We start from the raw sequence: 27,452 nt of genomic DNA, 5'->3' as shown, positions 1-27,452 counted from the left end.
GGAGTCTAACGTCCTGTGGAACTGACAAAAAGGTCCTCCAGACTTTTTTATATATGGCTTGGGTTACAGGTTTTCTACTGGCCTGCATAGTCCGGATCACTCTGACGGATAAGCCTTTGGTTTTCAGGATCTCCCCTTCAGAAGACAGGCTGAAAGCTGGAGCTGTTGAAGATTCCGTTGAAACATTGGACCTTGCGTCAGAAGATCTTCCTGTAATGGTAAAATAATTGGGTCCTCTAACGCTAGATGACGTAGAAGGGAGAACCAACACCTCCTTGGCCAGAGTGGGACAATTGCCATGACTGTTACCAGATCTTCCTGAATCTTCCGCAGGACTCTCGGAATTAGGGGAGCAGGTGGGAAGGCATATGTTAGGCAGTCTCCCCAATACTGTGAGAGAGCGTCCACTGCCAGAGTGTGATGTCCTGGGTCGAGAGAGAAGAAAGATGTAGTCTTCGCATTCGTTCTGGATGCAAACAGGTCTAGATGAGGATGAACCCATCTGCGAGTCAGTTGTTGGAACACCTCTTCGTTCAGTTCCCATTCCGAAGCCTTTATTTGACGCCTGCTGAGTTAGTCTGCCTCTTGATTGTCGGAACCCCAAAGATGAACTGCTGAAATGGAGCTCACCATCTTCTCTATGCCTAAGAATACCGTGTTGGCCAGAGACTGGAGGAGTGGATGTATTGGTCCGCCCTGATGTTTGATGAAGGAGACTGCCGTGATGTTGTCCAACAAGTTCTTCACATGTCTGTCTCTCAAGACTGACCGGCTTCTCTGTAGAGCTTCCCAAATCGCCTGTAGTTCCCGAAAATTTGATGATCGGGTCCGAATCTCTGTGGACCATGTTCCTTGAAGATAACGATCTCCCACCCGAGCTCCCCATCCTGAGAGACTTGAGTCTGTGGTCACTAAAAGACAAGGTTCCAGAGTCCACTGCACTCCCTTCTGTAGATTTTGCTGGTCGAGCCACCAGTGTAGAGAGTCCTGGGCACCACTGGACAAAGACATCTTCATGTCTAGGTAATTCTGATGTTAGTCTCTCACTTCCAGGATGGATTTTTGAAGAGGCCTGGAATGAAAAACAACGAATGCTTTGTGGGATTGAGAGCATCTGGTCTTCCGGGAGATAAGACGTTCGCGTTCGGGAGTCGAGATAGACTCCCAAGAAGACGCGTTTAGTACCTGGGACAAGATTGGATTTTTCTTTGTTCACAATCAAACCCAGGCTGGTTAATGTCTGTAGGACAAATTCCAGATGTTGAGTCATATCTGCAGGGGATCCTGTGACCAACAGGAAGTCGTCCAAGTACAGAATGATGGTAATATCCCGGAGTCGGATATAGGCTACCACCTCTGCCATGATCTTCATAAAGATTCTGGGAGCAGATGACAGACCGAAGGGAAGACATCAGAACTGGTAGTCTAGAATCTGACTGCCTGATGGTAGCGCAAACCTCAGATCTTGCTGACTTGAGTAATGTATTGGCAGGTGGTAATATGCATCCCTGAGGTCCAGGGTGCACATTAACGCATCTGTGTCTATCATGGGAATGATCTCACTGATTCCATGCGTAATTTTCTGTAGCAGACCCATCGGTTTGGGGGTTTCAGATTGATAATTGTACGGAACTCCCCTGATGGGTTTTTTACTGAAAACAGAGAGGAGTAATTGCCCCGATGTTGGTCGTGTTCTGGAACTGGAACAATAACCTTCTGTTGTAGAAGCTTCTCTACGTCTGCACGTAGACGGGAAAGTGAGGCAAGGGAACCCCTTGTTAGGTGGAATTTTTGAGGGGGATCTTGAGAAAACTATCCTGTAACCCTGCGCTATAGTTGTTAATATCCAGGGATTTTGAATGACCCGATGCCAACTGTTTTTGAAAAACCTTAACTGCTCCCCTACTCTGACATAGTCAGTCGTTTTGAATGGGAGCTAGTACTGGGCTGGTATTTTTTATCTCCGCTCCCCTTATTAAAACTCCAGCTCGTGGATCCCCCTTTTTTCTGAGTGTTATGTTTACGGAAGGGGAAAGGTTTGTGAAAGGGCTGCTCCTTTTTCTCCTCAGCGAAGCCCTTTTTATCAGACGCTTTTTCTAGTATGTCATCTAACACTGGTCCGAATACTCTGAGCCCTGAAAATGGAATGGAGCACAGCTTGTTCTTAGAAGCTGTATCCCCAGACCATGTCTTTAACCAAACAGCTCTTCTGGCCGAGTTGGAAAGCGTATTAATTCTGGCAGTAAATCTGACCGATTCTGCCGAAGCGTCGGCCATAAAATTCATTGCCATTTTTAATAGGGGCAATGATTGAAGGACAGATTCCCTTGGGGTGCCATCCCATAGGTGACCCTCTAGCTCATCTAGCCAGACTTTCATGCATCTGGCAATATATGTAGCAGCGACATTAGACTTAAGGGGCTTGTCCACTACTTTACACTACCCCCCAATGTATCCCCCCGGAGCCCCTAAGACTTTTTGTAAATACCTTCCGTTGCAGATAATGCTTGTGAGCAACACGATCGGTGGCCGCTCACAGGCATCACGTGACCCCCGGCTGCTGCCGGCTTTGACATCCGCTGATGTCACGACAACTGCTGGCAGCAGCCGGGGGTCTTTTTCTCCCTGGTTCCACGGTGGATGCCAGGAAGTGGGCGGGGATACCCCCGTGTCACACCACCGCACGCTCTCCCTCTCCCCATTCATTGGGAAAGCGCGCGGTGGATGCTGCGTGTGACACGGGGGGTAACCCCACCTACAACCCAACAGCCACCGCGGGCATCCCAGCGCAGAGTCACGCCTCACTAGCTTTGACGTCAGCGCAGGGTCACGTGATGCCTGTGAGCGGCCACCGATAGCGCCGATCACAGGCATTATCTGTAACAGAAGGTATTTACAAAAAGTCTTAGGGGTCCCCAGGGGGGATACATTAGGGGGTTGTCTAAAGTAGTGCACAAGTTTTTTAATAACTGCCACAGAGGCTTCCCAGGCTTTTTTCAAAAGTCCATCCGCCTTTCGATCCATAGGATCTTTAAGTCCTGATGAATCCTCAAAGGGGATAGAGGTTTTCTTGATTTTCCTTGGCCACTGGGACGTCGATCTTAGGAGTAGTGTCCCAAACATTGGTGTCTTCTGGATCAAAGGAGAGTGGGAAACTGAAGTCTCGTGGTATAGAGAGTCTCTTCTCCGCATCCTCCCATTCCTCCAGGATCATGTCTTTCACATGAGAATTAACAGGGAAAACCATGGATCTCTGGGTTCTAAGTCCACCAAACATTTCATCTTGAATGTTTCTGCTCTTTTACCTGCATCGTGTTTCGGACAGCTTGTAGAAGAATCTCCATACCATCTGAGTGGAACATATACTTTTTACGTTCCCCGCCCTGAGGTGGACTAATGGTCTCACCGTTGTCAGTCGCCAGATGGGTCGATTTCACCCTCAGAAGATGGTGCTATATCTTCTCTGGGTCTTTTGAGTCCCCGGACATCCTGGACCCCTGAACCTGGGGACTGCAGAGACGTAACAGAAGCCTCTCTTTAAATAAAGCTCCATGCTCCTCCTTTAGCATGGAGGCTCTACATTCAGCACATAGAGACTTTGCATATGAGTCTGATGTTACAATCCAGGCACCTCTTGGATTTCACTGTGGCCTTTTTCCCTGCATCATTCTTTTCAGAAGGAGGTGGTAACTGCACAGACATCCTATAAAAATATAAAAATAAGGAGGGCATGATAAGGGCAAGTTCCAATAACCATATGAAAAGTAATGGTGCACTTACCCTCCCTGGATCGCCCCACAGTCATGTATCAGGGTGTGACACATTAGCCATTGTAGCGTACTGCCAGGGGTGCCAAAGCTGTAAGCCTGCCTTTGACGCTCCCCCCCCCCCCTCCTTTTGTACCTTACCTAGTCGTCCTGTAATGTTCTCCTGCTCCACTGGCGACCACAGTCGATCCGCGCTTGAATATTCCGCGCAACCGCAGACCGGAAGTCGTCGTGTCCCCCCCCCTCAAACTTTCGGCTTCGAGGCCGGGCGGTCCCCGAAGCCGGGCCCGCCCCAGCGATGGGGAAGCGGCAAAATGTGGCTCCAGCACACCGGAGGGCTGAGGGACTCCCGACAGTGAATGTCATCCCAGGACCCGCTTGACAGCGGGAAGGAGAGAGCCGCGGCCCCCCGCCCCCACAATCCCCTGGGGCCCTGTAAGTATCAGCGTTCTCCTGCACCAGTGCTCCTCCTGCACAGGGAAGGAAAAACACTGAGGAGGTTCGAGGTGGGAGGGCTTTTAACTTCTTGTGCTTCCTGTCCCTACAGAGGATATAGGATTACTCCTCCTATGGTGCGGTCATGGGGACGTACTGGAAAAATTGGTTAGCAAAGAAAAATGTTCTCCTGTTGCAATGGCCAAGCCAATGACCTGATTTAAACCTTAAGGCTGTGTGCCCATGATGCGGATTTAATGCGTTTCCGCGGCGGCATTTCTGCCGTGAAAACACATTAAAAATCGCTTGTTAAGATGTCTGCCATGTTTCCCAATGATAATCCGGATGAACTGTGCACATGTTGCGGAAATTTCCACTGCGGATTATCATAGCAGAAAAATCCGCAGCACAACCAAATTTGGGGGCGATTCACTTGCATTGAACCGCATAAAATCTTTATGCAATTCAAAGCGCGGATGATACCCAGGTCTGGAGAAGAGAAGACTGTCATCCAACCCAGGCACCATCGCACCCACAAGTTAAAAAAGAATATAAAGTAAAAAAAAAAAAAAAAAAAAATATTCATACTCAACTCTCCGGCAGCGCCCGGTCTCCTCCCGGCGGCGATCCTCTCTCCTTAGCAGCCCGCGGTGTACTGGCAGGACCTGAGGTGATGTCATTTAATCAGCTGATGGTCACACGACCATCACCTTACCGCTGACGTCAGTGGTCACGTGACGGTCGAGTGACCATTAGCTGATCAAAGGACGTCACCGCAGGTCCTGCCAGTACACCGCGGGCGGCCGAGGAGAGAGAATCGCCGCCGGGAGGAGACCGGGGGCCGTCGGAGAGAGGAGTATAAGATTTTTTTTTACTTTTTAATTCTTTTTTTTTTAGCATAGATGCACCATTTGAAAGCAGAACTCTCCTCATAAGCTGGTCACGCAAAATAAATGCATGCCAGTTGCATGGATTTAGATTTTGTGACCAACTTATATTGTCAAGCCCTTTTCCAAATGCATTTGAGTAATGCTCAAAAAAATGCATGCATTAACGCATGTAAAAAAGCTTAAAAACGCATGTAAAATCCGCATGCGTTTTTTCTGCCAGGGAGAGGAAAAAACGCTTAGGAAATTTCTGATTCAAATCCTCATCGTGGGCACATAGCCTAAAGAGCACTTTTGGGATGAGTTAGGGCGACGAGTTGGGGCCCATACCCATAGCAATAAAGATTAATTTTAGTTAAAATTAAGGTCTTGCATGATGACAACTTCATGCACTTTTAATTCATCACCAGGGTAATGCCATAACTGTATTTATCAAATTACCTTTGTGGGGTCAATAATTCCTTTTTCTACCATATTAACATATTCCCCAAGCATAGCATCATATCCAATATCAGTCGGGCTCTGCAGAATTTTTTCAACCACTAATGATCCTTCTACACCTGCATTCTTTGCAATTGTCATGGCAGGAATTTTCAGAGTTCTTCTAACTATTTCAATTCCTAAAATGAAAGAAAATAAGGTTTTCAGTAAACCTTTACCAACAGTCCTCAAAAGTAATCAGTCACCAGTTTTTTTCTACCCATATAAGAGCAGCAAGATGTAGGGGAAGAGAGCCTGATTACAGCAATGTATCACTTACTGTGCTGCATACTGCACCGTTTTGATAAAAAGAATAAAAAAAATATATATATATCTGCTGCAGATATTCCAGTTCATTAAATGCTGAGCTCTCTATAAACTCGGCTCACACAACTGACAGCTTTCTGTATACTGTGCATAGGTAGAAACTGGACAAGCAGTAATGCGTGCAGGGTTGTATGAAGCTCATTAATATGGAAAACTACATGGCAGCAGGTTTACTAGTCTTCTAGTGATAATCTGCTGCTAAAACGAATTTTATGAAAACTAAACTAAGCAGCCCCTTTGACAACTGAAATGAGAGTCTCTGTCTATACATTATGCGGCTCACAGATTACATGACAAAACCTGGTGACAGATTCCTTTTGAATTAAAATAAAGGACTATGAAATATAATAAATGCTTTATCCACTTTTTCAGGCTGCTTTCAAACAACAAAATAAATTCTACAAAACATAAAGGAAATACGAATAGTAACCAACAAAATAAGTCCAAAAATAACAATACAAATAATGCAACCAAAAACTTGATTTCAAAGAGGACACAATTAATGCTGTAAATATATTTTATCAATTCATCCATATATGTTAAAAAACACATAACACAAGGACATGTTAAAGTACAATACAAACAAAAAATAAAAAAATGATGCCCACCATATAAAACTGGTATATAGGCCAAATAAGGAGAGGCTAATTAAATATTACAATTTAAACATACATGCAGAGATTATAAATACACTACCCATATTTATCTACTCCCCAGAGATTAGTATTTTAATAAGAATAGTATCCTCAGGAATTTCCTAGAAAATTATATATTCAAAATGCAATAAATTATAATCCCTAAAAACATGATTCACACGAATAAATCATTGAAAGTGCAAGTGCAGTATGACATACAGGGTTATATCCTCTGGAGACCAAGATCAAGTCGGTTATAAATAAATCAGAATAGAACAATAGACCTCATTCCTAATTGTAAGGTAAGATAATACATGATGGAACCAATAATGAGTCAGATGAAGATATCACTGCCCCCTCTCACCATTATAATGCAGTTTAGCTACTGCTTCACTTTCAATGATTTATTTGTGTGAATCATGTTTTCAGGGATTTTAATTTATTAAATTTTGAATACATACATTTTCAAGGAAATGCCTGAGGATACTACTCTTATTAAAATACTAATCTCTGGGGAGTAGATAAATATGGGTAGTGTATTGATAATTTCTACATGTATGTTTAAATTGTAATATTTAATTAGCCTCTCCGTATTTTGCCAATATACCTCTTTTATATGGTGGGTATTCACACCTCCTTCTCCCCGCCCCCCCGAGCTACTTTTTCATTTTTTGTTTGTATTGTCTTTTGTATTTTAACATGTCCTTGTGTTATGTGTTTTTAACATATATGGATGAATTGATAAAATAAACTATATTTACAGAATTGTGTCCTCTTTAATATCAAGTTTTTGTTTGCTTTCAAACAACGTCCGCAGTGCTGGGTTGCCAACTGTCCAGAAATTCCAGGACAGTCCATAAAAATAATGCACTTTTTTGCACTGTTCATAAAAAAAAAAAAAATTCTGGAGTCTGATTTTTCTTTTTTAAAGCTGAAGAAACGTATACAGATTGTAATAGTGTTCATTTTACTGTTCACAGTGGATGCAGCTGATGTCTTCATAATATAATTATAGGCTGTAGACCTGTATTAATTATAATCAAAAGTTATGTATTATGGTTTTCCAATGTGTCATAAGCTGTCCAGAAAAACACGAATATTACTTACCAGTAATGTGTTTTTTCAGAACCCATGACGGCACAACAAGAGAGGGGATCCTCCCTTCAAGGACAGGAAACCTTCAAGATAAAAAGGACGGCGCCTCTCTCCGCATCAGTGGATTACAGAGCATGAGAGGACTCTCCGGTTAGAGCACATAAAATTTTATTAACCATAAGCAAACTTCACCCATGTGAATACTAACCACCCACCAACCGGAAGGTGAAAACCATAGTGATAGGGAGGGAATGTAAAGGTGCCGTCATATGTTCCGAAAAAACATTACCGGTAAGTAATATACGTGTTTTTCTGTTACCCATCACGGCACAACGAGAGAATTACAGAGAACTAAGTATGTAAGGGAGGGACCACAGCATGCAGAACCCTTCTCCCAAATGTGAGATCAGAGGAGGCAGAAAGGTCAAGTCTATAGTGATTATGTAAAGTGGACGGAGATGACCACGTGGCCGCCTTACATATTTGCTCAATGGGCACGTCCGCTCTTTCTGCCCAGGAAGCAGCCATGCCCCACGTAGAGTGGGCCTTCAGATTGTTAGGAGGATCTCTGCCTGATCCCGTATAGGCTTCCCGAATCCACCTTGATAGAGGGAGTGCCTTTTGAGACCTTTGATACCTTTCGGGAGCCCTGAAAGGAGACAAATAGAGCCCTATCCATCCTCCATGAGCTTGTGGATGCTAAATAATGTATAAGGCATCTCTCCTGACATCCAAGGTATGAAATCTTTCCTCCTTGCTATTTTTTGGTTCACGACAGAAGGAAGGTAGGGCTATCTCCTGAGACATACGAAATTTAGAAACAATTTTAGGAAGGAAAGCAGGGTCTGGTCTCAATACTACCCTATCATCTAGCACGAAGGTAAAAGGTGGATCTGCAGACAAAGCCTGTAACTCACTAACCCTCCGTGCTGATGTTAAGGACACCAGAAGTATTGTTTCTAGGGTGAGTGATTTTATGGACCCTGAGCTAAGGGGCTCAAAGGGAGAACCTGTTAACACATTTAGCACCAAGTTTAAATCCCAAGGGGGGACCCTTATTATAGGGGCTGAATTGGCTCTACTGAATACCTTCACGAACTTGGAGATCCATTGTTACCGGCCAGATTATAAATTATACAAGGCCCCTAAGGCAGAGATTTTGACTTTTAAGGTGCTAACCGCTAGGCCTTTCTCCAGCCCTTTTTGAAGAAATTCCAAAATGGCAGTTATGGGAACCCCACCCCTCCCCCCCAGGGAGAATCCTTGAGATGACAAGAACTTCTTCCAGACTCTACTGTAGATTTTAGTAGTGATTGGTTCCTACTACCTGGAAGAGTAGTCACTAGATTCGATGAAAAACCCCGACCCTCTAGCAACGACCTCTCAAGTTCCAGGCCGCTAAGTGCAATCCTTTCACCTGAGGATGGAATATAGGACCTTGAGCAAGAAGGTTGGGAATCTCTGGAAGAATCCAGGGGTTCGTGACTGACATGCTCCTTAGCCAAAAGAACCATGGTCTCTTGGGCCTGAAAGGTGCTATGAGGACCACTCGAGACTGAACCTCCCGGATCTTCCTAAACACTGCTGGAATTAGGCACGCTGGGAGAAAGGCATAGGCCAGACTGAAATCCCATTTGTACTGGAAGGCATCTACCACCAAAGGGTTTTCCATGGGATTCAGGGAGCAGAACTTTTTTAACTTGCTGTTCTGACGGGTCGCAAACCGGTCGACTTTTGGAGACCCGCACATGGCAACTAGCTGACAGAAGACTGAGTGATTTAGAGTCCATTCTCCCTGCAATATGGGCCTGCGACATAGAAAGTCTGCCTTCGTGTTGTCCTCTCCCCTGGTATGAAGGGCCTTTAAAGACGAGAGAACTTTTCCTTCCACTAGAGAAAATATCCTCCCCGCAATTTGCATTAGTGATTTTGAGAGAGTTCCCCCCTGGTGGTTTACATATGCCGCCGTGACCTGGTTGTCGGACAGAGTTTTTATGTGACGTCCTCACAGAAGGGGTAAGAAGCGGATTAGTGCCTTCTCTACTGCTCGTAATTCCCACATGTTGGAAGACTCCAGACTCTCCTCCTCTGACCAAGTCCACTGTATCGGGTGGTTGTCTAGGAGCGCCCCCCACCCCCTGGGGCTGGCGTCCGTAGTAATCACTCTGGTAAATTGGGGAACCCAGGGGATGCCTGTCTGGAACGTGTTTGTCTCTAACCACCAGTACAGAGACTGAATTACATTTTCAGGGAGTGTCAACCTGCCCTCCAGATGTCCCCTGAGGATGATTTCGCTCTCTAGGACTTCCCATTGCAATTATCTTGAATGAAATTGGGTCCAGCATACCGTTGGGATGCAGGAGGTGAGGGACCCCAACAGAGACATGACCCCCTGAGAGTCATTACTGGGTTTGTTATGGCTGTCAAGACTAAATTTTTTATTTTTTCTCTTTTCTGCTGGGGCAGGCGGCATTCCTGTCGAACCGAATCCAGAGTAAGGCCTAAAGATTTGAGTTGTATGCGGGATCAGTTTTGATTTTTATAGGTTTACACACCATCCCAAGTTTTTTAAGATGGTGCACACCTGATCCACTTGGGCCAAGCAGTTATCGTAAGTTTTGCCCACTATTAGGAAGTTGTCCAGGTACGAAATGATCAATCTGTTCTCCTCCCTGAGATGAGCCGTAACCTATAAATTTTGTGAATATGCAGGGCGCTACTGCTAGGGAAGCGCTCTGTACTGGAAGTGCTTGACGACTCCCTGTACAGTTACGGCTACTCTGAGGTATTTTTGAAAGTCGTGATGGATTGGCACATGGTAATAAGCATCCTTTAGGTCCAATACTGCCATGTAGCAGCCGGGGAACAGAAGGCTTATCGTTGATTTTATCGTTTCCATCTTTAATGATCAGGAATTTGTTTAGGCCTTTCAAGTTGAGGATGACTCTGTATGAATTGTCCGGCTTCTTTATAAGGAACAAGGGGGAATAGAACCCTCTTCTTTCTTCTTGTGGTGATACCTCCAGCAAGACGTTCTTTTGCAGGAGACCAGAAATCTCTTCCTCCAGTGCCCGCTTGTTCTGGTAGAGAGGATCTTAAGGCAGTAGGGATAAATTTCTCTGGTGGGTTCCTCAGAAATTCCAGTATTAAGCCTGATTTTACTAAATTGAGGATCCACTTGCTGGAAGAGATCCTTTCCCAGGCTGGGAGGAAGAGAGAGAGCCTCCCCCCCACCTGGGATAGAGTGTCATTTTGGCGGATTGCGATTATCCTGGGAGGGCCCGCCGAACAAAAACCCTTCCCTTTCGTGGAACGATCCTCCCATCTAGATTGTTCCGTGGACGTCCTTCTGTGGCCAAATTTCTTCCTCCGAAAGGACTGCTTAAAAGTGGAGAAGGAAGATTTAGGAAATCCTTTTTTGTTTTCACCTGCTTTCTCCAGAATTGTGTCAAGAGAGGCACCGAAAAGAAAATCTCCCTCACACGGAAGAGAACATAGCTTTGCTTTCGTTTGTATGTCCCCCAGGCAACATTTCAACCAGACTGCTCTACGGCTGGCATTAGACAGGGCCGCAGATCTTGCTGCTAACCTGGCCGAATCCGCAGAGGCGTCCGATAAGAAGGCCACTGCTCCTTTTAATACAGGTAGAGAGGCCAGAATGGAGTCCTGTGACTCGTTCTTAACCTGGTCTTCTAACCTGTCCAACCAAATCATAAGGGATCTTGCGGTACAGGTTTCTGCTATGGTTGGTTTCATTGCCCCTGCCGATGACTCCCAAGTACCCTTAAGGAAGGTATCTACCTTTCGGTCCAGTGGGTCCTTCAGCATCCCTGTATCCTCAAAAGGGAGAGAAGATTTTCTAGAAGTTTTGGATACCGCAACATCCAGCTTCGGGGCTTTATTCCAGGAAGCGGTATCTTCCCCACTAAAGGGATATTTCCTTTTGAAGGAGGATGGAAGGGGACCCTTTTTCTCCGGCCTATCCCACTCCTTCTTGATAAGTCCCTGCACCTTATCATTAATCGGGAAAACTCTATGTTTGTTTCGATCCAAGGTGCCGAACATAATATCCTGTACCTATTTCTTTGACTTCTGGTCAACTAACCCCATTGTGGACCTGACAGCTTTTACTAAACTGTCCACACTTTCCAGGGGAAAACAATGACCTGTGCCTGCCTCGCTATCCGAAGAGGAAGAGTCAGTGGAGTCATCCAGCATTCCCTCATCGAATTCAGAGTCTGAAAGGGTGGGTGGGGTTTTTGCCCTATGGGCCTGGGATGCTTGGGAAAAAGACCTAAATGATTTTTACACCTCAGACCTAATAAGGGTTTTTAGAGATTTTAAGAAAAATCCGGGGTTCCATCCGAAATGGTTTCCTCAATACATGGTTGGCATAATCTTTTGGGCTAGTCTTTAGTCAGACCCCGTTCACACAGGGCACATACTCTGTACTTGGATTTCTCCGTACATTTTTTAAGGACATCCGGAACGGGAGGCAGGACGGTATCAGATACTTCTCCACGGGAGACCGCGGAATCATCGATCCTGCAGGAGCTATGCCGGCTGGATCTTGAATCCCTGGTGCTGCGAGTCCAAGAACGCCCACTGCTGCTCCATCTCCTCGGGCTGTTGCAGGTACAGCATGGACTGCTGCTCTTGCTGCTGATGCGGTGGGGGAAGGGGGCCTGCTGTGAGGCCATTTGCACTGCGCCCCTGCCTGGCTGGTGATCTACCCTTAAGTACCCTTATTGTGCCAGGGAGATCACTGGCCGGCGTCCCCGCAGCTTCCGATACCCCCCCCGAAAATTATATCAGGGGGTCAGAGGTCCCGGAGCCCGTCATCAGGGCGCGACTTCATTTCGTCACTTCCGGCCGCGCCCTGTGACGTCACATCCGGGACGCGGGGTCTTCCGGCTACAATGCTGTGTAGGTGCCGCAAACCCCCGCCCGCACGCGGGGAGACCACATGTCGGTGCGGCGCTTCCAGGAACCACGGGACCGTCCGCAGCAGAGACTGTGCCCGGCCAGCACAGACCGGCCCCGGCAAGATTACTTGCTGCTCTCGCCGCCGACGAGAAGGAAGGTCTCCCATCAAGGAGAGGACACCATTGATGCGGAGAGGCGCCGCCCTTTTTATCTTGAAGGTTTCCTGTCCTTGAAGGGCGGATCCCCTCTCTCGTTGTGCCCTCATGGGTGACAGAAAAAATAGAGGTCAAGTTGACAACCCTGTGGCAGTTTTTTTTTCTTTGTGCACCTGAAACTACTTTGATGTATATGTTACATGGATCCTTCGATCACATTTACTAGTTTGTAGGCCAAGTGGCCTTGGTTCAACAGTATGCAATAGGGACTGACATGTGCTATATGGAGTAAAAGGTTCCACTAATAAAAAAACACAACCCCAAAAACACATGTTGTCCTCATTAAAAACAAGTGTATTCTCAGTGACACACACAAAAGCTGGAATATTTTGTATAGATTTTTTTTTAATAAACTTACAAAATGAGATGAAAAAAAAAAGTCATAAGTTACTTACCGGTAACGGGATTTTTCAGAGACCATGACAGCACCATGAGAGAGGGGATCCACCCACCAAGGACAGGAAACCTACAGGCTTAAAGGGGCAACGCCTCTTTCTCGCCTTAGTTTGGATTACCGAGCATTGAGAGGACCACCAGGTTAGTAGACATAGTAAACAACCATAAAATGTAAATTTTTATACAACACCAATTAAGTGTGAAATCTTTAATAAATAATGAGTGCTTTCATAATGTGAAGGGAGGGAATATAAGGGTGCTGTCATGGTCTCCGAAAAATCACGTTACCGGTAAGTTATGACTTTATCGGTCGACCATGAGAGCACCATGAGAGAATTGCAGAGATGAAGTCTAGGGAGGGACCACAGCCTGGAGCACCCTTCTCCCAAATGTGAGGTCAGGTGAAACACCCAAATCCAGTCTATAGTGCCTATAGAAGGTAGATGGAGAAGACCAGGTAGCAGCCTTACATATGTCTTCCATCTAGGACACCCGTCTTCTCCGCCCACGAGGTCGCCACTGCTGGGTAGAGTGAGCCTTCAACCCCTGTGGCGCTTCCACACCACTGGAAGCACAAGCTACCATGTAACAGCCTGAAAAAAGCAACTTTATTGTTGATTTTACGGATTCCATCTTAAAGGCGAGGACTATCAAAAAATTTATTAAGGGCTTTCAAGTTAATCATACACCTAAATGAACAGTCAGGCTTAGAAACCAGAAAGAGAGTCAAGTAGAATCCTAGCCCCTTTTCTGCTACCGAGACTTCCACTAGGACCGCTTTACAAACCAAGTCAAGGACTTCCACTTGTAGGGCCGTCTGCTCTAATACTGAGGAACGGACTGGGGTCAAGATGAATCTCCCACGAGGAATCTGCCGAAACGCGAACCTCAGACCCGAACCTACCAGATCAAGGATCCAGTTACTGGCAGAAATTTTTGTCCAGGCAGGCAAGAAGCCCAACAGCGTCCTCCCTACCTGGGCTGCGATTCATTGACTTGGTTTCCGGGGCCCTCAATTAGAAGAAGAGCCGAATAGGAGGGTCTTCCCATTTCTCCTGACCCTTTGGTGGTCTTTTTCGTAGAAATCTTCTTCTATGGAAAGGACGCTTATAAGCGGGAACAGGCAAGCTAGGGAACCCTTTTGTCACTAGCTTTATCCAGAATCTCGTCCAGAACAGGCCCAAAAAGATGCTCCCCTTCACACGGTATAGTACAAAGTCTCGTTCTTGCCTGAATATTACCTGGCCAACATTTAAGCCACAGGGCTCTACGGGCTGCGTTGGACATGGTGGCTGACCTTGCCGACAATCTGACTGAATCCGCAGAGGCAACCGCCAGGAAGGCTGCTGCCCCCTGTAAGTGTGACATATCTGATAAAATCTCTTTCCTGGGCGTGTTCTTCTCTGATGGGATTCAAGCTGGTCCAGTCTCATCATTACAGACCTGGCTGTACAAGTAGAGTCAACCGCCGGCTTTAAAGCCCCAGCAGTCGTTTCCCAGGTAACTTTGAGAAAGGTGTCAGCTTTCCTGTCCAAAGGGTCCTTAAGAGCTCCCATATCATCAAAGGGGAGAGGCCCTTGTCTAAATGCCTTAGCTATCGCCACATCTATTTTTGAGGCTTTCTCCCAGGAGGAAGAAGCTGAGTCTTCAAAAGGTATTTTCTCTTACAGAACGGAGGGAGAACACCCTTTCTCTCTGGTCTTTTCCATTCTCTACGTATCAAATCCTGAAGTTTATCATTAAAAGGAAAACTTCTTTTCCTTTGCCCCAGCCCACTGAACATTACGTCCTGGACTGATTTCTCTGGTCTGGCATCTGTAATACCCATGGTTGAGCGAAAAGCTTTAAACAAACCATCAATCTCATTAAGTGGAAAACAAAGCTGACCCGCACCACTATCTGAGGAAGTGGATGATAAAGAGGCTGAGTTGTCAGAGTCCAACTCATAAGCCGACGACAAAGTCATCAGGGGCTGGGGAGATCTCACAGTCTGTATCCACCTTTCTCTTAGCCTTTTTAGAGAGGATTTTACTAATTTCAGACTTGACTAAGGTTTTCAATCCTGAGGCAAAACTAGGGGTCTCATCTGCTAGCATGTGATTGATACAGGATTCACACAATTTTTTGGGATACGAGTCTGGAAGGACGGTTTTACACAATGCACACTGAAAATGCATGGTCTTGGAGGCACACTTCTTCCCCTCTTAAAAGATAGAAGGGGAGAAGGGATACTCCATTACTAAGTGAACTTTCTCGAAGATCACTAACCCAGGCGGCTCAAAGGGCTGGTACCGGTTGGATGAAGGACCTTTCTCAACCGCGGGATCTTCCCTGGAGGCTGCAGATTCATCCATCCTGCTGGAGCCATGATGACTGGACTTAGACGCCAAACCTCGCTCTCCTGAGGACCGGGCATTACCAGTAGCTCGAGGGCGATGAACCTTTTGACGCTCCCCAAACAGCCGCTGAGATGGTGAAGATGGCGGCTGCTGAACTTGCTGCTGCTCACTATAAGTCTCCATGATAGCGAGAAGTGAAGCTGGGAAGCCCTGAACAGCGGTGCTTGGGCCAGTTAAATAGCTGCACCTGTTGCACCCTTACATTAATCCCAATTACCTGTTTGTATTGGCGCCGTGAAGTCATCAAGCTGCGACTCACAGGAGGAGGCCGGAAGAGGGCGCTTGCGCGAGCCCCGGGGATGCCGAGATGCTCCAGGGGGATGATTGGCCTGTTTTCCCAGGTCACAGCCACCGCTGAACCGACGGGGCTGCCACCCCAGACAGGGACGCAGCCCCCCAGAATATCCAGTGCGCCATACTCCATCGGGTGTTGATGGGAATAGCACCCCACACAACCCGCCATCATCTTCAGGGCATTTGTTGGCTTGCCACCCCAGATAGGGACACAGTCCCACTGCAGTCCGGACCAGTCCAGGGGCAGATCCCCCCTCAGATAGGGGCGCAAACCTGGCTGTAGCAGGTGATGTTAGGGCTGCCACCCCCGATAGGGGCACAGCTCCCACTGCTATCCGATGCAAGGATGCTGTACATTCCCCAGATAGTGGTGCACCTACATAGCTGACGCTGGAGCTGCGGATCGCAGATAGGGGCGCTGCTTGACAGCAGTCGCCATACTCCGCTTCATATGAACATCTTCCATGAGCTTGCTATAGGTTCCCTCCATCAAGAACAGGAAAACAAACTGAGGCGAGGGAGATGGCAGCCCCTTTTAAGCCTGTAGGTTTCCTGTCCTTGGTGGGCGGATCCCCTCTCTCGTGGTGCTGTCATGGTCGACCGATAAAAAACAATGCTCAGAATGTTTGAGGTATGGGTGACAAAGAAACCTTAAGGCCACATTCACCATAAGGCCATATTTAGTCAGTATTTTATATCCGTATTTGTAAGACAAAACCAGAAGTGAATGAAAAATGCAGAAATAGTACATGTTTCTATTATACTTTTCCTCAGATTGTTCCACTTCTGATTTTGGGTTAAAAATAATGAGGTAAAATACTGACCAAATATGGCCTTCTGCTGAATGTGGCCTTAGGGTTTCTCCGAGTCACCCATACCTCAAACATTCTACTAGAATGCACTGACCTGATCAATTGACACCAACTTTCAGTGAGGAAAAAATGAATTAAATTTAACTTTTGCATAGGTTATAATGAATTAGTGAGCCTGACAATGGCAAAGATACCTGCCAATAGTATACTAAGGATAAAAGAAAACAAATCCATTATACACAAGTCTCAGTCATGTTATGTATAGACTCAAGAAACTGGGACTAGTGTCAGAATTATGACTGTCAAGAGTTCCTCAGATGGCACTCATGGAGATCCAGCCATGCGAGGGCTTCTCAGGTTCTTAAAAAATAGTGTGTTTCATTAAAAGTAGCCACCCTCCTGGTCAAGTAGAACACTTCAACTGCTCTAAGATGTTTCTTAAAGCGGACCTTTCACCAAATTTTTCATGTTGAACTGAACACACAAGTCATTGTGAATGCAGAGCTGAAAAAAATTTGTTTTTTTGTTCTTTTTAAATTTCAGCTCTCCACTGTGGAGATATCAGCAATCAACTCACCCAATGAGTTAAAAAAAAAAATTAAGGACAGATGGCAGTTATCAGTCAATTTTCACTGTGGGCGTGTTCTTCTTCCACATGTAGGATGCTGGCCAATCACGAGGAGGCAGCAGCACTCAAATGAAAGAATAAACACACACACACACACACACACACACACACACACACACACACACACACACACACACCATAGCTTAGAGCACATTTTTCAGTATGTGAGATATGATACCATCTGATTTCTTAGTTTAACCTCCAGAAAATCAGTGTGGGTGGAGAGAGGGGCAGTGCAGCAGAGTTTACCTATATCTCATTTTTTATTTATTTATTTTACTCACTTATATAGCACCATTAATTCCACAGCGCTTAACAGACATTATGGGCACTGTCCCCATTGGGGCTTACAATCTACATTCCCTATCCGTATATGTCTTTGGAGTGTGGGAGGAAACCGGAAAACCCAGAGAAAACTCCAGCAAACACAGCACTTTTATGTCTGCTGTGCAAAAGCAACTCTGCAGGGAGAGAAGGACTGCCATTAGGCTATGTGCCCAAAATGCAGAAATGCTCCGGATTTTTTCTTGAGCGTTTCTGCATCTCCCTGGCAGAAAAAACGCATGCAGATTGTACATGCATTTTTCCTGCCAAGGACAAGCGAATGTGAAGCGTTCTTCACATGCATTTCCGCATGCGGGGTGACCAGCGCTTTCCAAGCGATTTTAGCATAACTTGGAAAGTGCTTGACAACTCGGTCACACTATATAAATCCAAGCAAACGGTATGGATTTATATAGTTAAGGAAGGGTAAAAAATAAATACTTGCCTTCTGATGGCCCCTGGAGTCTTTATTCGATCCATCCTGGCTTGCCGACAGCTCGCGGTACACTGAAGGACCTGCCGTCACATGACTAAATGACGTCAGCGCAGATCCTTCAGTCCACCACGATCTGCCGGCAAGCAAAGACAAGCACACCGGGAGCCATCATAAGGCAAGTATCATATTTATTTTAATTCTTTTTTTTTTTTTCTTTTTTTTACAGGTTCTATGGTACCCAGGTCCAGAGGAGAGTCTCCTCTCCTCCAGACCCGGGTACCATCTGCACACTGAAACGCATGTAATCCGCAAGTACAGATCCAGTGATGCGGATTAAATGCGTTCCAATGCAAGTCAATGGAGGCGAAAACGCAGCGCTTAAGCAAAATAATTGGTAGTGCTGCGTTTATTTCCGCAATGATAATCCGCAGCGGAAATTTCCGCAGCATGTGCACAGCACATGCGGATTATCATTGGGGAACTAGCAGGCCTTCTACCAAGCATTTTTTAAACATTTCTGCAGCGGAATTGCCGCTGCAAAAACGTTTAAAAAACGCATCGTGGGCACACAGCCTTACAACTGTTCTGGACTACTCCTGTGCAAGATATGACTCACCGCAGAGTGATTGCAAATTGAGCACAACAAAAAGTGTAATACTGACACTTTAAACTATCATTTGGACAAGGAGTGTGGGGTAGGAGGTAATACTTGATTGCCAATATCTCAGCAACAGAGGTAAAAAAAAAAAACGAACAAAAAAACAAAACTACACTGCTCAAAAAAATAAAGGGAACACTCAAATAACACATCCTAGGTCTGAATGAATGAAATATTCTCATTAAATAGTGGCGACTTGGCCAATCCTGGTGTTCTGTGGCAAATGCCAAACGTCGTGCACGATGTTGGGCTGTGAGCACAACCTCCATCTATGGACGTTGGGCCCTCATACCACCCTCATGGAGTCGGTTTCTAACCGTTTGTGCAGACATGTACATTTGTGGCCTGCAGGTGGTCATTTTGCAGGGCTCTGGCAGTGCTCCTCCTGTTCCTCCTTGCACAAAGGCGGAGGCAGAGGTCCTGCTGCTGGGTTGTTGCCCTCCTACGGCCCCCTCCACGTCTCCTGGTGTACTGGCCTGTCTCCTGTTAGCGCCTCCAGCCTCTGGACAGACAGCAAACCTTCTTGCCAGAGCTCGCATTGATGTGCCATGCTAGATGAGCTGCAATACCTGAGCAACTTCTGTGGGTTGTAGAGTCCGTCTCATGCTACTGTAATGCAGGTGCCGGAATGCAACGCACAGAGACACAAGGCGAGAACAGTCAGAGATGAATATAAACAGTTATATATATATATATACACAGGTATTCTGAACAAGGGATTGGTAACCAGGGTAATGAACAGTAATTTGAAATATTAGCAAAATACGAAGTCTCTCAAAGTAATGTGGTGCCCTCAGTCATAGGAGACACGACGTGAGTTCTTAAACTCTGCATATGGCCCTAGCGGGGGTCACCGGTTATTCCCGCTAGGCCGAAAGTCTTTTCCGGACAAATTCAATTAGATCACGTTGAGCTCCTTTAACCCCAACCGTTCCCCTCCCAACCCGAGTACCTAAACCTAACTGGCACCGGTACGGTGAGTGAACAGTAGAAGTGACGGCCCTGTTCATGTATGCAGCTCCTCTGCTTTCACTGGCGTGACTTTCCTGGGACAGCCGTCTCTCAACTCCTCTCTTTGCTGTTGGAGGCAATCTCTCAAGCCTTGGGTAGGGGGGTCCAGACCTCGTCTGTCGGCGGGCGACATCGGGTTCCGCGAACTCACTCAGCACCGCAAGCAGGCTCAGAGTCTCTTCAGCAGGCACAGCACTAGGGTCACATCTGTGAGGGATCTGGAGCTCTACCACCGGCACCCGGCTGTGGCATCTCACAGGCCTCTGGCTTAGGCCCTCTACGTGGGGCTTCTCAGCACACATATGACACATCTCCTCCTCTCTGCTGCTAGGCGCCAAAAACTGCTCAGGCTTGGCGCACTGGCCTCTTCTCTCCCGGAACTCCTTCCTGGAAGTCACCTGATCAGGTCCAGCGTCTAAATCTGCTCTCCCTTCAACTTCCCTTGTATATTTTGGTTCCGCCTGTGTCTGGCCAACAGATGGCAGTCTCTCTTCATTTTTGAAGCATCATGTAATAGTTCTCTCAAAGGCTCTCTCGTCTCTACTACATTCCTCCCTCCTTTTTGTTCACCAGTCCTCGGGCGAGTGGATTTCTTGCAGAATTGATGTCTCTTCCCAGGCAGTGCAAGTTCACACAGGAGTTGGGCACACTCCTGCGTTTTCTGTTGGATTTGCGACCAGATAAACTCTTCTTGAGCATACCGGTTAGGAGGAATTCCGGCATTATCCCACTCAGTTCTGCGGGGCTCCTCCTGCAGAGGTGACTCCGGGATATCCGATGAATCAATCACTGGGGATTGCAAGTCATTTCTCGACTCATTCTGGGTCCCACTCGGGGTGAGCATCAATGGTTCTGACGGGCCCAACTGCATTGTGGCCCATCCTTCTTCATCCCCCAAGGTTCCTGTATATGGCACTATAGCCAATTCGTTTGAGGGCCCAACTCAGTTACAGGCTTCTGCTTCAGAGGAGCAAGGTCGCATCATATTGCGGTGCAACACCCTGGGTGTCGCGGCATCATCCCCTTCGGGCCTAACCTCGTAGACTGGGTTGTCGGGGTGAACCTTCTTCACCACCCGATATGGTATCGCCTCCCAACGATGGTCCAGTTTACTCCCATATCGTTTGGCCCTTACCAGCACACGGTCTCTTGGCTGGAGTGATCCACCTGAGGTCGGGGGCCGATCTGCGTGCTCTACTTCCTGAAACTTCTGAGCAACCAATCTTCTCACTGTATGGAGTCTACGCTGGTGTTCTCGAATCCAGGTACTTTGGCTACTGCCCGGGCCGGAGTCCTCTGGGTCTAGCTCCAGTTCAGTAATTTCTCGCCCACTTCTTCCAAACAGCAAGATGTAAGGGGTGTAGCCAGTAGTCGCATGTACTCTATTATACACCCACACCAGCTCGGACATAAATTCGGGCCACTTCATCTTTTTGTCCACTTCCAGCGTTCGCAACAATTGCAACAGGGTTCGGTTGAAGAGCTCGCATGCGCCATTCCCTTGAGGGTGATAGGGCGTTGTTCAGGATCGGTCGATCCCATAGATGCGGTATAGTTCATCCATCACTCGTCCTTTGAAGCAGGCCACCTGGTCAGAATGTATTCGCTTCGGGCACCCATAAATCCAGATGAAATCCTGACAGATGGCCTTAGCTGCGGCTTCTGCTGTCTGGTCTTTGGTAGCAGTCACTACTGCGAACTTGGTGAAGTGATCAGTCATGACTAAACAGTGTCCATAACCATTGTATGAAGTTACTATCATCAGGTAGTCAATCAGGACTTCCAAGGGGGCAGAAGTTCGGATGGTCTGAATGGGAGCTCTTTGTTCCAGGGGCTTGTTCAACTTGCACTGGCGACATGTTCGGCAGACCCCCTCGACTTCTTGCCGCAGTTGAGGCCAATACACCAGCCGTTGCAACCACCAAAAGGTCTTCTCTACACCGAAGTGAGAACGTCTTCTATGAGCTTCCTGGGCTAGCTGCGTTACCAGCGCTCCAGGAACTACTTACTACCTGCCAGGTAACATCAAACTCTCGAGGTAGCTGGATTCTTCAGCATAGCAAGCCATCCTTCAGGAAGAGCCTCTCCCACTGGCCTAGGATTTGTAGGGTAGTTGGAAGTGAAGAGGCTCTGGCTTCCTGGTCAGGTCTTTGACCAAGGGCGACCCATTCTCTCAGCTTTGCCAGCTCTAGGTCGGATTGTTGCAGATGTATCCACTCGTCTCTTGAGCGGCCCAGAATTTGAGTGGGCCTCAGCTCCTCTCTGGTCTCCTGGGCGTCGACCACGGCAGCGGCGAACTGAGTGAAATCCGGAATCTCGTCGCCTTCGAGCTCCTCATCTCTGTCCCTCTTCGGCCACGTCTGAGTGACCCGGGACAGGGCATCTGCATGAGTGTTCAGGGCCTTGGACCGATAGGTGATTTTATACCGGTATTTGGACATCCTTGCGACCCACCGCTGCTCTAACGCACCCAGTTTGGCGTTCTCCAAGTGGGCCAAAGGGCCGTTATCTGTCCGCACTTGCACTTCTGACCCTGACAAGTACTCAGCAAATTTCTCGGTCATGGCCCACACCAGTGCCAGTAGCTCTAGCTTAAAAGAACTGTAGTTGTCCGGATTCTTCTCCGTATCTCGGAGCGACCTGCTGGCATACGCGATCACCCGCTCTTTTCCTCCTTGCACTTGAGCCAGCACTGCTCCCAGTCCATGCAAGCTTCCATCAGTGTACGACATAAAAGGCTGCGAAAAGTCAGCGTAGGCCAGAATTGGGGCATCCGTTAGCGCCATTTTCAATGCTCGGAATGCCTCTTCTTGTCATGGGCCCCACTGAATGGGCTGCCGCTTGGCTCCCCCAGCCGTTCCTCTCAGCAATTCATTGAGCGGGATCGCAATCTTAGCGAAGTCTTTAATGAATCTGCGGTAGTATCCAGCGAGCCCCAGAAATGCCCTCAGTTCTTTTAGATTGGCGGGTGTGGGCCACTTCTGCACGGCAGCTACTTTCTCCACAGTGGGGTGCACTCCTGCACTGGACACAGTGTGCCCCAGATATTCAATTTGTCGCTTGAAGAGACGACACTTACGAGGCTTAATTTTCAGGCCGTGCTTTTGAAGCCGTGCTAACACTTGTTCCAGTCGGCGGAGATGATCTTCAAATGTAGCGGAATAGATAATTATATCGTCCAGATATATTAAAGTGGCTTCAAAGTTGAGGTCCCCCAAGAATCTCTCCATCAGTCTTTGGAAGGTTCCCGGCGCATTTGTTAGCCCGAATGGCATCTGACTGAACTCAAACAGGCCCATAGAGAGAACAAAAGCTGTCTTCGGACGATCCTTCTCAGCTACTGGGACCAACCAATAGCCACTGGCCAGGTTTAGGGAAGAGAAGAACTTGGCACTTCCTAGTGCAGATAGAGACTCTTCAATCGGGGGAGTGGATAGGAGTCCCGTACTGCACAGGCATTCAGCTTCCGATAGTCTACACAGAATCTTAGGGTACCATCCTTCTTCCGGACCAGCACGATAGGAGCCGCCCAAGGACTCTGACTTTCACGGATCACTCAGTTCCGCAACATGTGGGCCAACAGCTCTTGCGCCTCCTGGTACATTTGAGGCGGGATCTGCCGATATCTCTCTCGGATGGGAGCAATATTTCCGGTGGGTATTTCGTGCTGAATGTCCCGCGTGCACACGAAAATGTCTTCATGTTGTTCAAACACTCCCTGATATCGCTGTAGAAGTTATTCGATCTGCCTTACTTGTCCAGCAGAAAACTCAGTAAGATTAGCCTCCATTTGCTCCAAGAGGTGGTGCCCAGCCAAGGGTTCTCTTCCATTCTCCTGGCTGTTGAGGGACACCTCCAGGGTCCATGGCTCTCCTTCCACAGGTGCCAGCCCTATAGCGTCAGCTCTGGTAAGGGCCTCTGGCATTATACACACACGCCACCTCTTGTCGGGGCAAAAACTGTAAACTCGTGCCACTTACATTGATGGAACGCACGGGCACTCGACCCTGACGCACGGTGGCCCAGGTCCGAGCAACCAGGAGTCCAGAGGGCGCTTCCTCTCCCTCCATTGGTTCAATTTGAATGTCCATGCCTTCTAAGGACACATGTGCCAGCACCGGTAACGTGAGTACAGTCTGTCCCACTGGCAGTGTCATTGTGTCTTCGGGTGGTATCGATACCTTACCAAGGTACTAAGAGGTAGCGGGCAATTTTTGAATTTGACTTACCCGCACGAGAGCTGGAATACTCTCGTTAGCTGGGTCTCGAGTGACGCAGGTCCAGTTGTTTTTGTTACAGCCCTCAGCTAGGAACTGTCCGACCTCCTTCAGCACATTCATGCCCAGGGTTACAATGGGCCCATCGCCTCCAGGCCCTGTGGTCAGTACGATCCCTTTCCGACCGAGGTAATTTCCACATGCCCGGACAGACATCCATACTACTACCGCTACTGGGATAGGTAGTTGATTAGCCACCACCAGTTTGACAGTGGGTTCCCGCCAGGAACGAGCAACTTCAGGAAAGTGACTTTGGAAATAAGTCTCAGGCATAGTGGTCACTTGAGACCTGGTGTCCATTAGACAGCGGATCCGCCGCCCATTAAATGCAGCCCAGATAATGGGCCTCTCCGAGACAATGTCTTCAGAGCTTCCTCTTCCACTCTCTGAAACTCGAGCCCCCACGGTATGCTCCACAACCGTGGGGAATTTTAGTTTAACGGCTGTCCCCTCCTCCTCCTTTCTCGGTTTGGACAGTCTTTGGAGATATGCCCCCTACCGCCGCAGGTCCAACACTCTGGTCCTCGTTCTACCGATAGGTCGGGTACATGCCGTGCTGGGGCTTGGTAGGAACGTCTTTCTCGCTATGGTCTCAGTCCGCGTTGGGCGGTACGGTCCATCGGCAAGGGGGCAGCAGGGGTCTTTCTGATAGCGTTCAACTCACCCTGAATATCTCGAATTTCCTGACCTATTTCCCATACCCAATCAGGCTCTTTGTTGGTGAATCCAGGGGCAATTGCCTCATGACTTCTAACTGTGGCTTTGAGAACAGGAACTTCTTTCTCCAGGATTCTAGCTTCAGCCCCTACCTCCAGGAAGCCCAGATCAGGGCTCAAACGCAGCCGCTCCTTCAAGATCTGCCTCAGGGAAGGGTCTTTCAAGCCAGCAATCAGTTGGTCACAAAATACTTCATCTAATGGTCCCAGTCCTCGGTTCCAGTCTCGAGCCTTCTTAGTGATATGGGCCGTCACTTCCTGAAATGCATTAACATACTGATTTATGGTCTCATTTTCCCCTTGGACCCGCTGAAAGAACCGTAGGCGCAAGTGTCCCAGATCTGTGGTGTCACCGTGCATGTCCTCTAGAATTTTTATCACTTTGTCCACGGTGTCACGGTCCCCAGGTGGGCGGTACATCACAGTCTGCCGGGCCTCTCCATCAATGGTTAGGAGGGCCAGTTCCGCCTGGGCTAGGGGATCGAGTGGATATATACGTAGCATACTTCTCAGTCTTTCTAGCCAGCACCACAGTGACATGCCATCCCCCGTGAATTTGGGAAGATTGATGAGCATAGCCCCCAGGGGTATATGGCTCCGGCCGGACCCAGTCACAGGCTGCTCCGCCATCTCTGCGTCTGAATGTTGCATCCTGCCGACTACGCCAAATGTAATGCAGGTGCCGGAATGCAACGCACAGACACAAGGCGAGAACAGTCAGAGATGAATATAAACAGTTTATATATATAACAGGTATTCTGAAAAAGGGATTGGCAAGAAGGGTAATGAACAGTAATTTGAAATATTAGCAAAATACGAAGTCTCTCAAAGTAATGTGGTGCCCTCAGTCATAGGAGACACCACGTGAGTTCTTTAACTCTGCATATGGCCCTAGGGGGGTCAACGGTTATTCCCACAAAGCCGAAAGTCTTTTCCGGACAAATTCAACTAGATCACGTTGAGCTCCTTTTAACCCCAACCGTTCCCCTCCCAACCCGAGTACCTAAACCCAACTGGCCCCGGTACGGTGAGTGAACAGTAGAAGTGACGGCCCTGTTCATGTATGCAGCTCCTCTGCTTTCACTGGCGTGACTTTCCTGGGACAGCCGTCTCTCAACTCCTCTCTTTGCTGTTGGAGGCAATCTCTCAAGCCTTGGGTAGGGGGGTCCAGACCTCGTCTGTCGGCGGGCGACGTCAGGTTCCGCGAACTCACTCAGCACCGCAAGCAGGCTCCGAGTCTCCTCAGCAGGCACAGCACTCGGGTCACATCTGTGAGGGATCTGTAGCTCTTCCACTGGAACCCGGCCGTGGCACCTCACAGGCATCTGGCTTAGGCCCGCCACGCGGGGCTTCTCAGCACACAGAAGACAAGTCTCCTCCTCTCTGCTGCTTGGCGCCAAAAACTGCTCAGGCTTGGCGCGCTGGCCTCTTATCTCCCGGAACTCCTTTCTGGAAGTCACCTGATCAGGTCAAGCGTCTAAATCTGCTCTCCCTTCAACTTCCCTTGTATATTTTGGTTCCGCCTAACTGTGTCTGGCCAGCAGATGGCAGTCTCTCTTCATTTTTGAAGCATCATGTAATAGTTCTCTCAAAGGCTCTCTCGTCTCTACTACACTACCACTAGTGTGAAAGCACAACCAACATTCAAAAGTGATCAAAACATCAGCCAGACAGCATTGGTACTGAGATGCGGCCTGTGGTCCCCACATGCAGAATCACTCCTTTATTGAGGGTGTCTTGATAATTGCCAATAATTTCCATCTATTGTCTATTCCATTTGCACAACAGCATGTGAAATTGATAGTCAATCAGTGTTGCTTCCTAAGTGGACAGTTTGATTTTACAGAAGTTTGATTTAATTGGAGTTATATTCTCTTTAAGTGTTCCCTTTATTTTTTTGAGCAGTGTATTTTCTCTGCTCTGCAGCCACCATTACATCCTGTGTCCAGTTCAACATGAAAAATTTAGTGGCTGGGTCTCACATGCCAACCTACCTAGCCCACCTAGAAAGTAATGGTTTGACCTCCGGGTGCCATGACAACAAATGACTCCCCATGATTTTGTTGCGGGGTTGCTGATGGGGGTGAGAGGGAGCATACACCCTCTCAACATTCTGAATGCCATAATCGCAATCAATAGCAGCATCTGGAGGGTTACTTAGCCAGGGGCGGTGCAAGCACCAGCCCTGGTTTTTATTGCAGGAGCTTGGCTGTCAGCTGAGCTCCATGGGTGATCATGCAGGGAAGTGCTGATGTTTCAGCACTTCCTATCAATCACATGCTGTGTTCGGTCAGTCAAATTGACGGACCGATAACTGAGATCAAAGAGCGGGGAATGCTGAAATGGGTTCCCACATCTCTAGTCGTGCCGGTCAGCTGTCAGTGACCGATGTTAGCAGGGAGCTGTCACGGTGTTTTCATACATTGACAGTTTTAATCCATGACCGACATAGCACGTCATGATGCGGGAACTGACACCTGCTCATGATGTGCTATGTCTGTCATTGGACGTTAAGGGGTTAAATATAATGTTTGTTGCGTATGTGGTCAAGGAGCAATCATAAAATAAGCGTAAATACGATTTTTTATTTTAGGCCTTTTCTGTTTTGTCCATTATGTATTAGAAGATTTTTATTTGTCTACATTGTCTCATTTGTGAAAACCTTAGTTTTCAGACAAACAAATGAGCTGCGTGTACAGCACTCCTCGTGTTCTTATGCCATCAGACTAGGAAA

At 47.6% G+C, this 27,452-nt stretch overlaps 1 protein-coding gene across 1 annotated transcript in view; it reads right to left on the bottom strand.

Annotated features, from left to right (window-relative positions):
- Positions 1-27,452, bottom strand: part of HSPD1 (heat shock protein family D (Hsp60) member 1) — a 182,750-nt gene that overhangs the window by 15,806 nt on the left and 139,492 nt on the right. The window contains exon 11 of the mRNA XM_073647951.1: positions 5,531-5,709. Within this exon, the coding sequence (XP_073504052.1) occupies positions 5,531-5,709 (179 nt within the window). The remainder of the gene's footprint in view (positions 1-5,530; positions 5,710-27,452) is intronic.

This window comes from Phyllobates terribilis, unplaced genomic scaffold, assembly GCF_046119375.1.
Source record: "Phyllobates terribilis strain yellow unplaced genomic scaffold, ASM4611937v1 Scaffold_9__5_contigs__length_417890890, whole genome shotgun sequence".
Classification (NCBI taxonomy): Eukaryota; Metazoa; Chordata; class Amphibia; order Anura; family Dendrobatidae; genus Phyllobates; species Phyllobates terribilis.
This window is presented reverse-complemented; position numbering and strand designations above follow the sequence as displayed.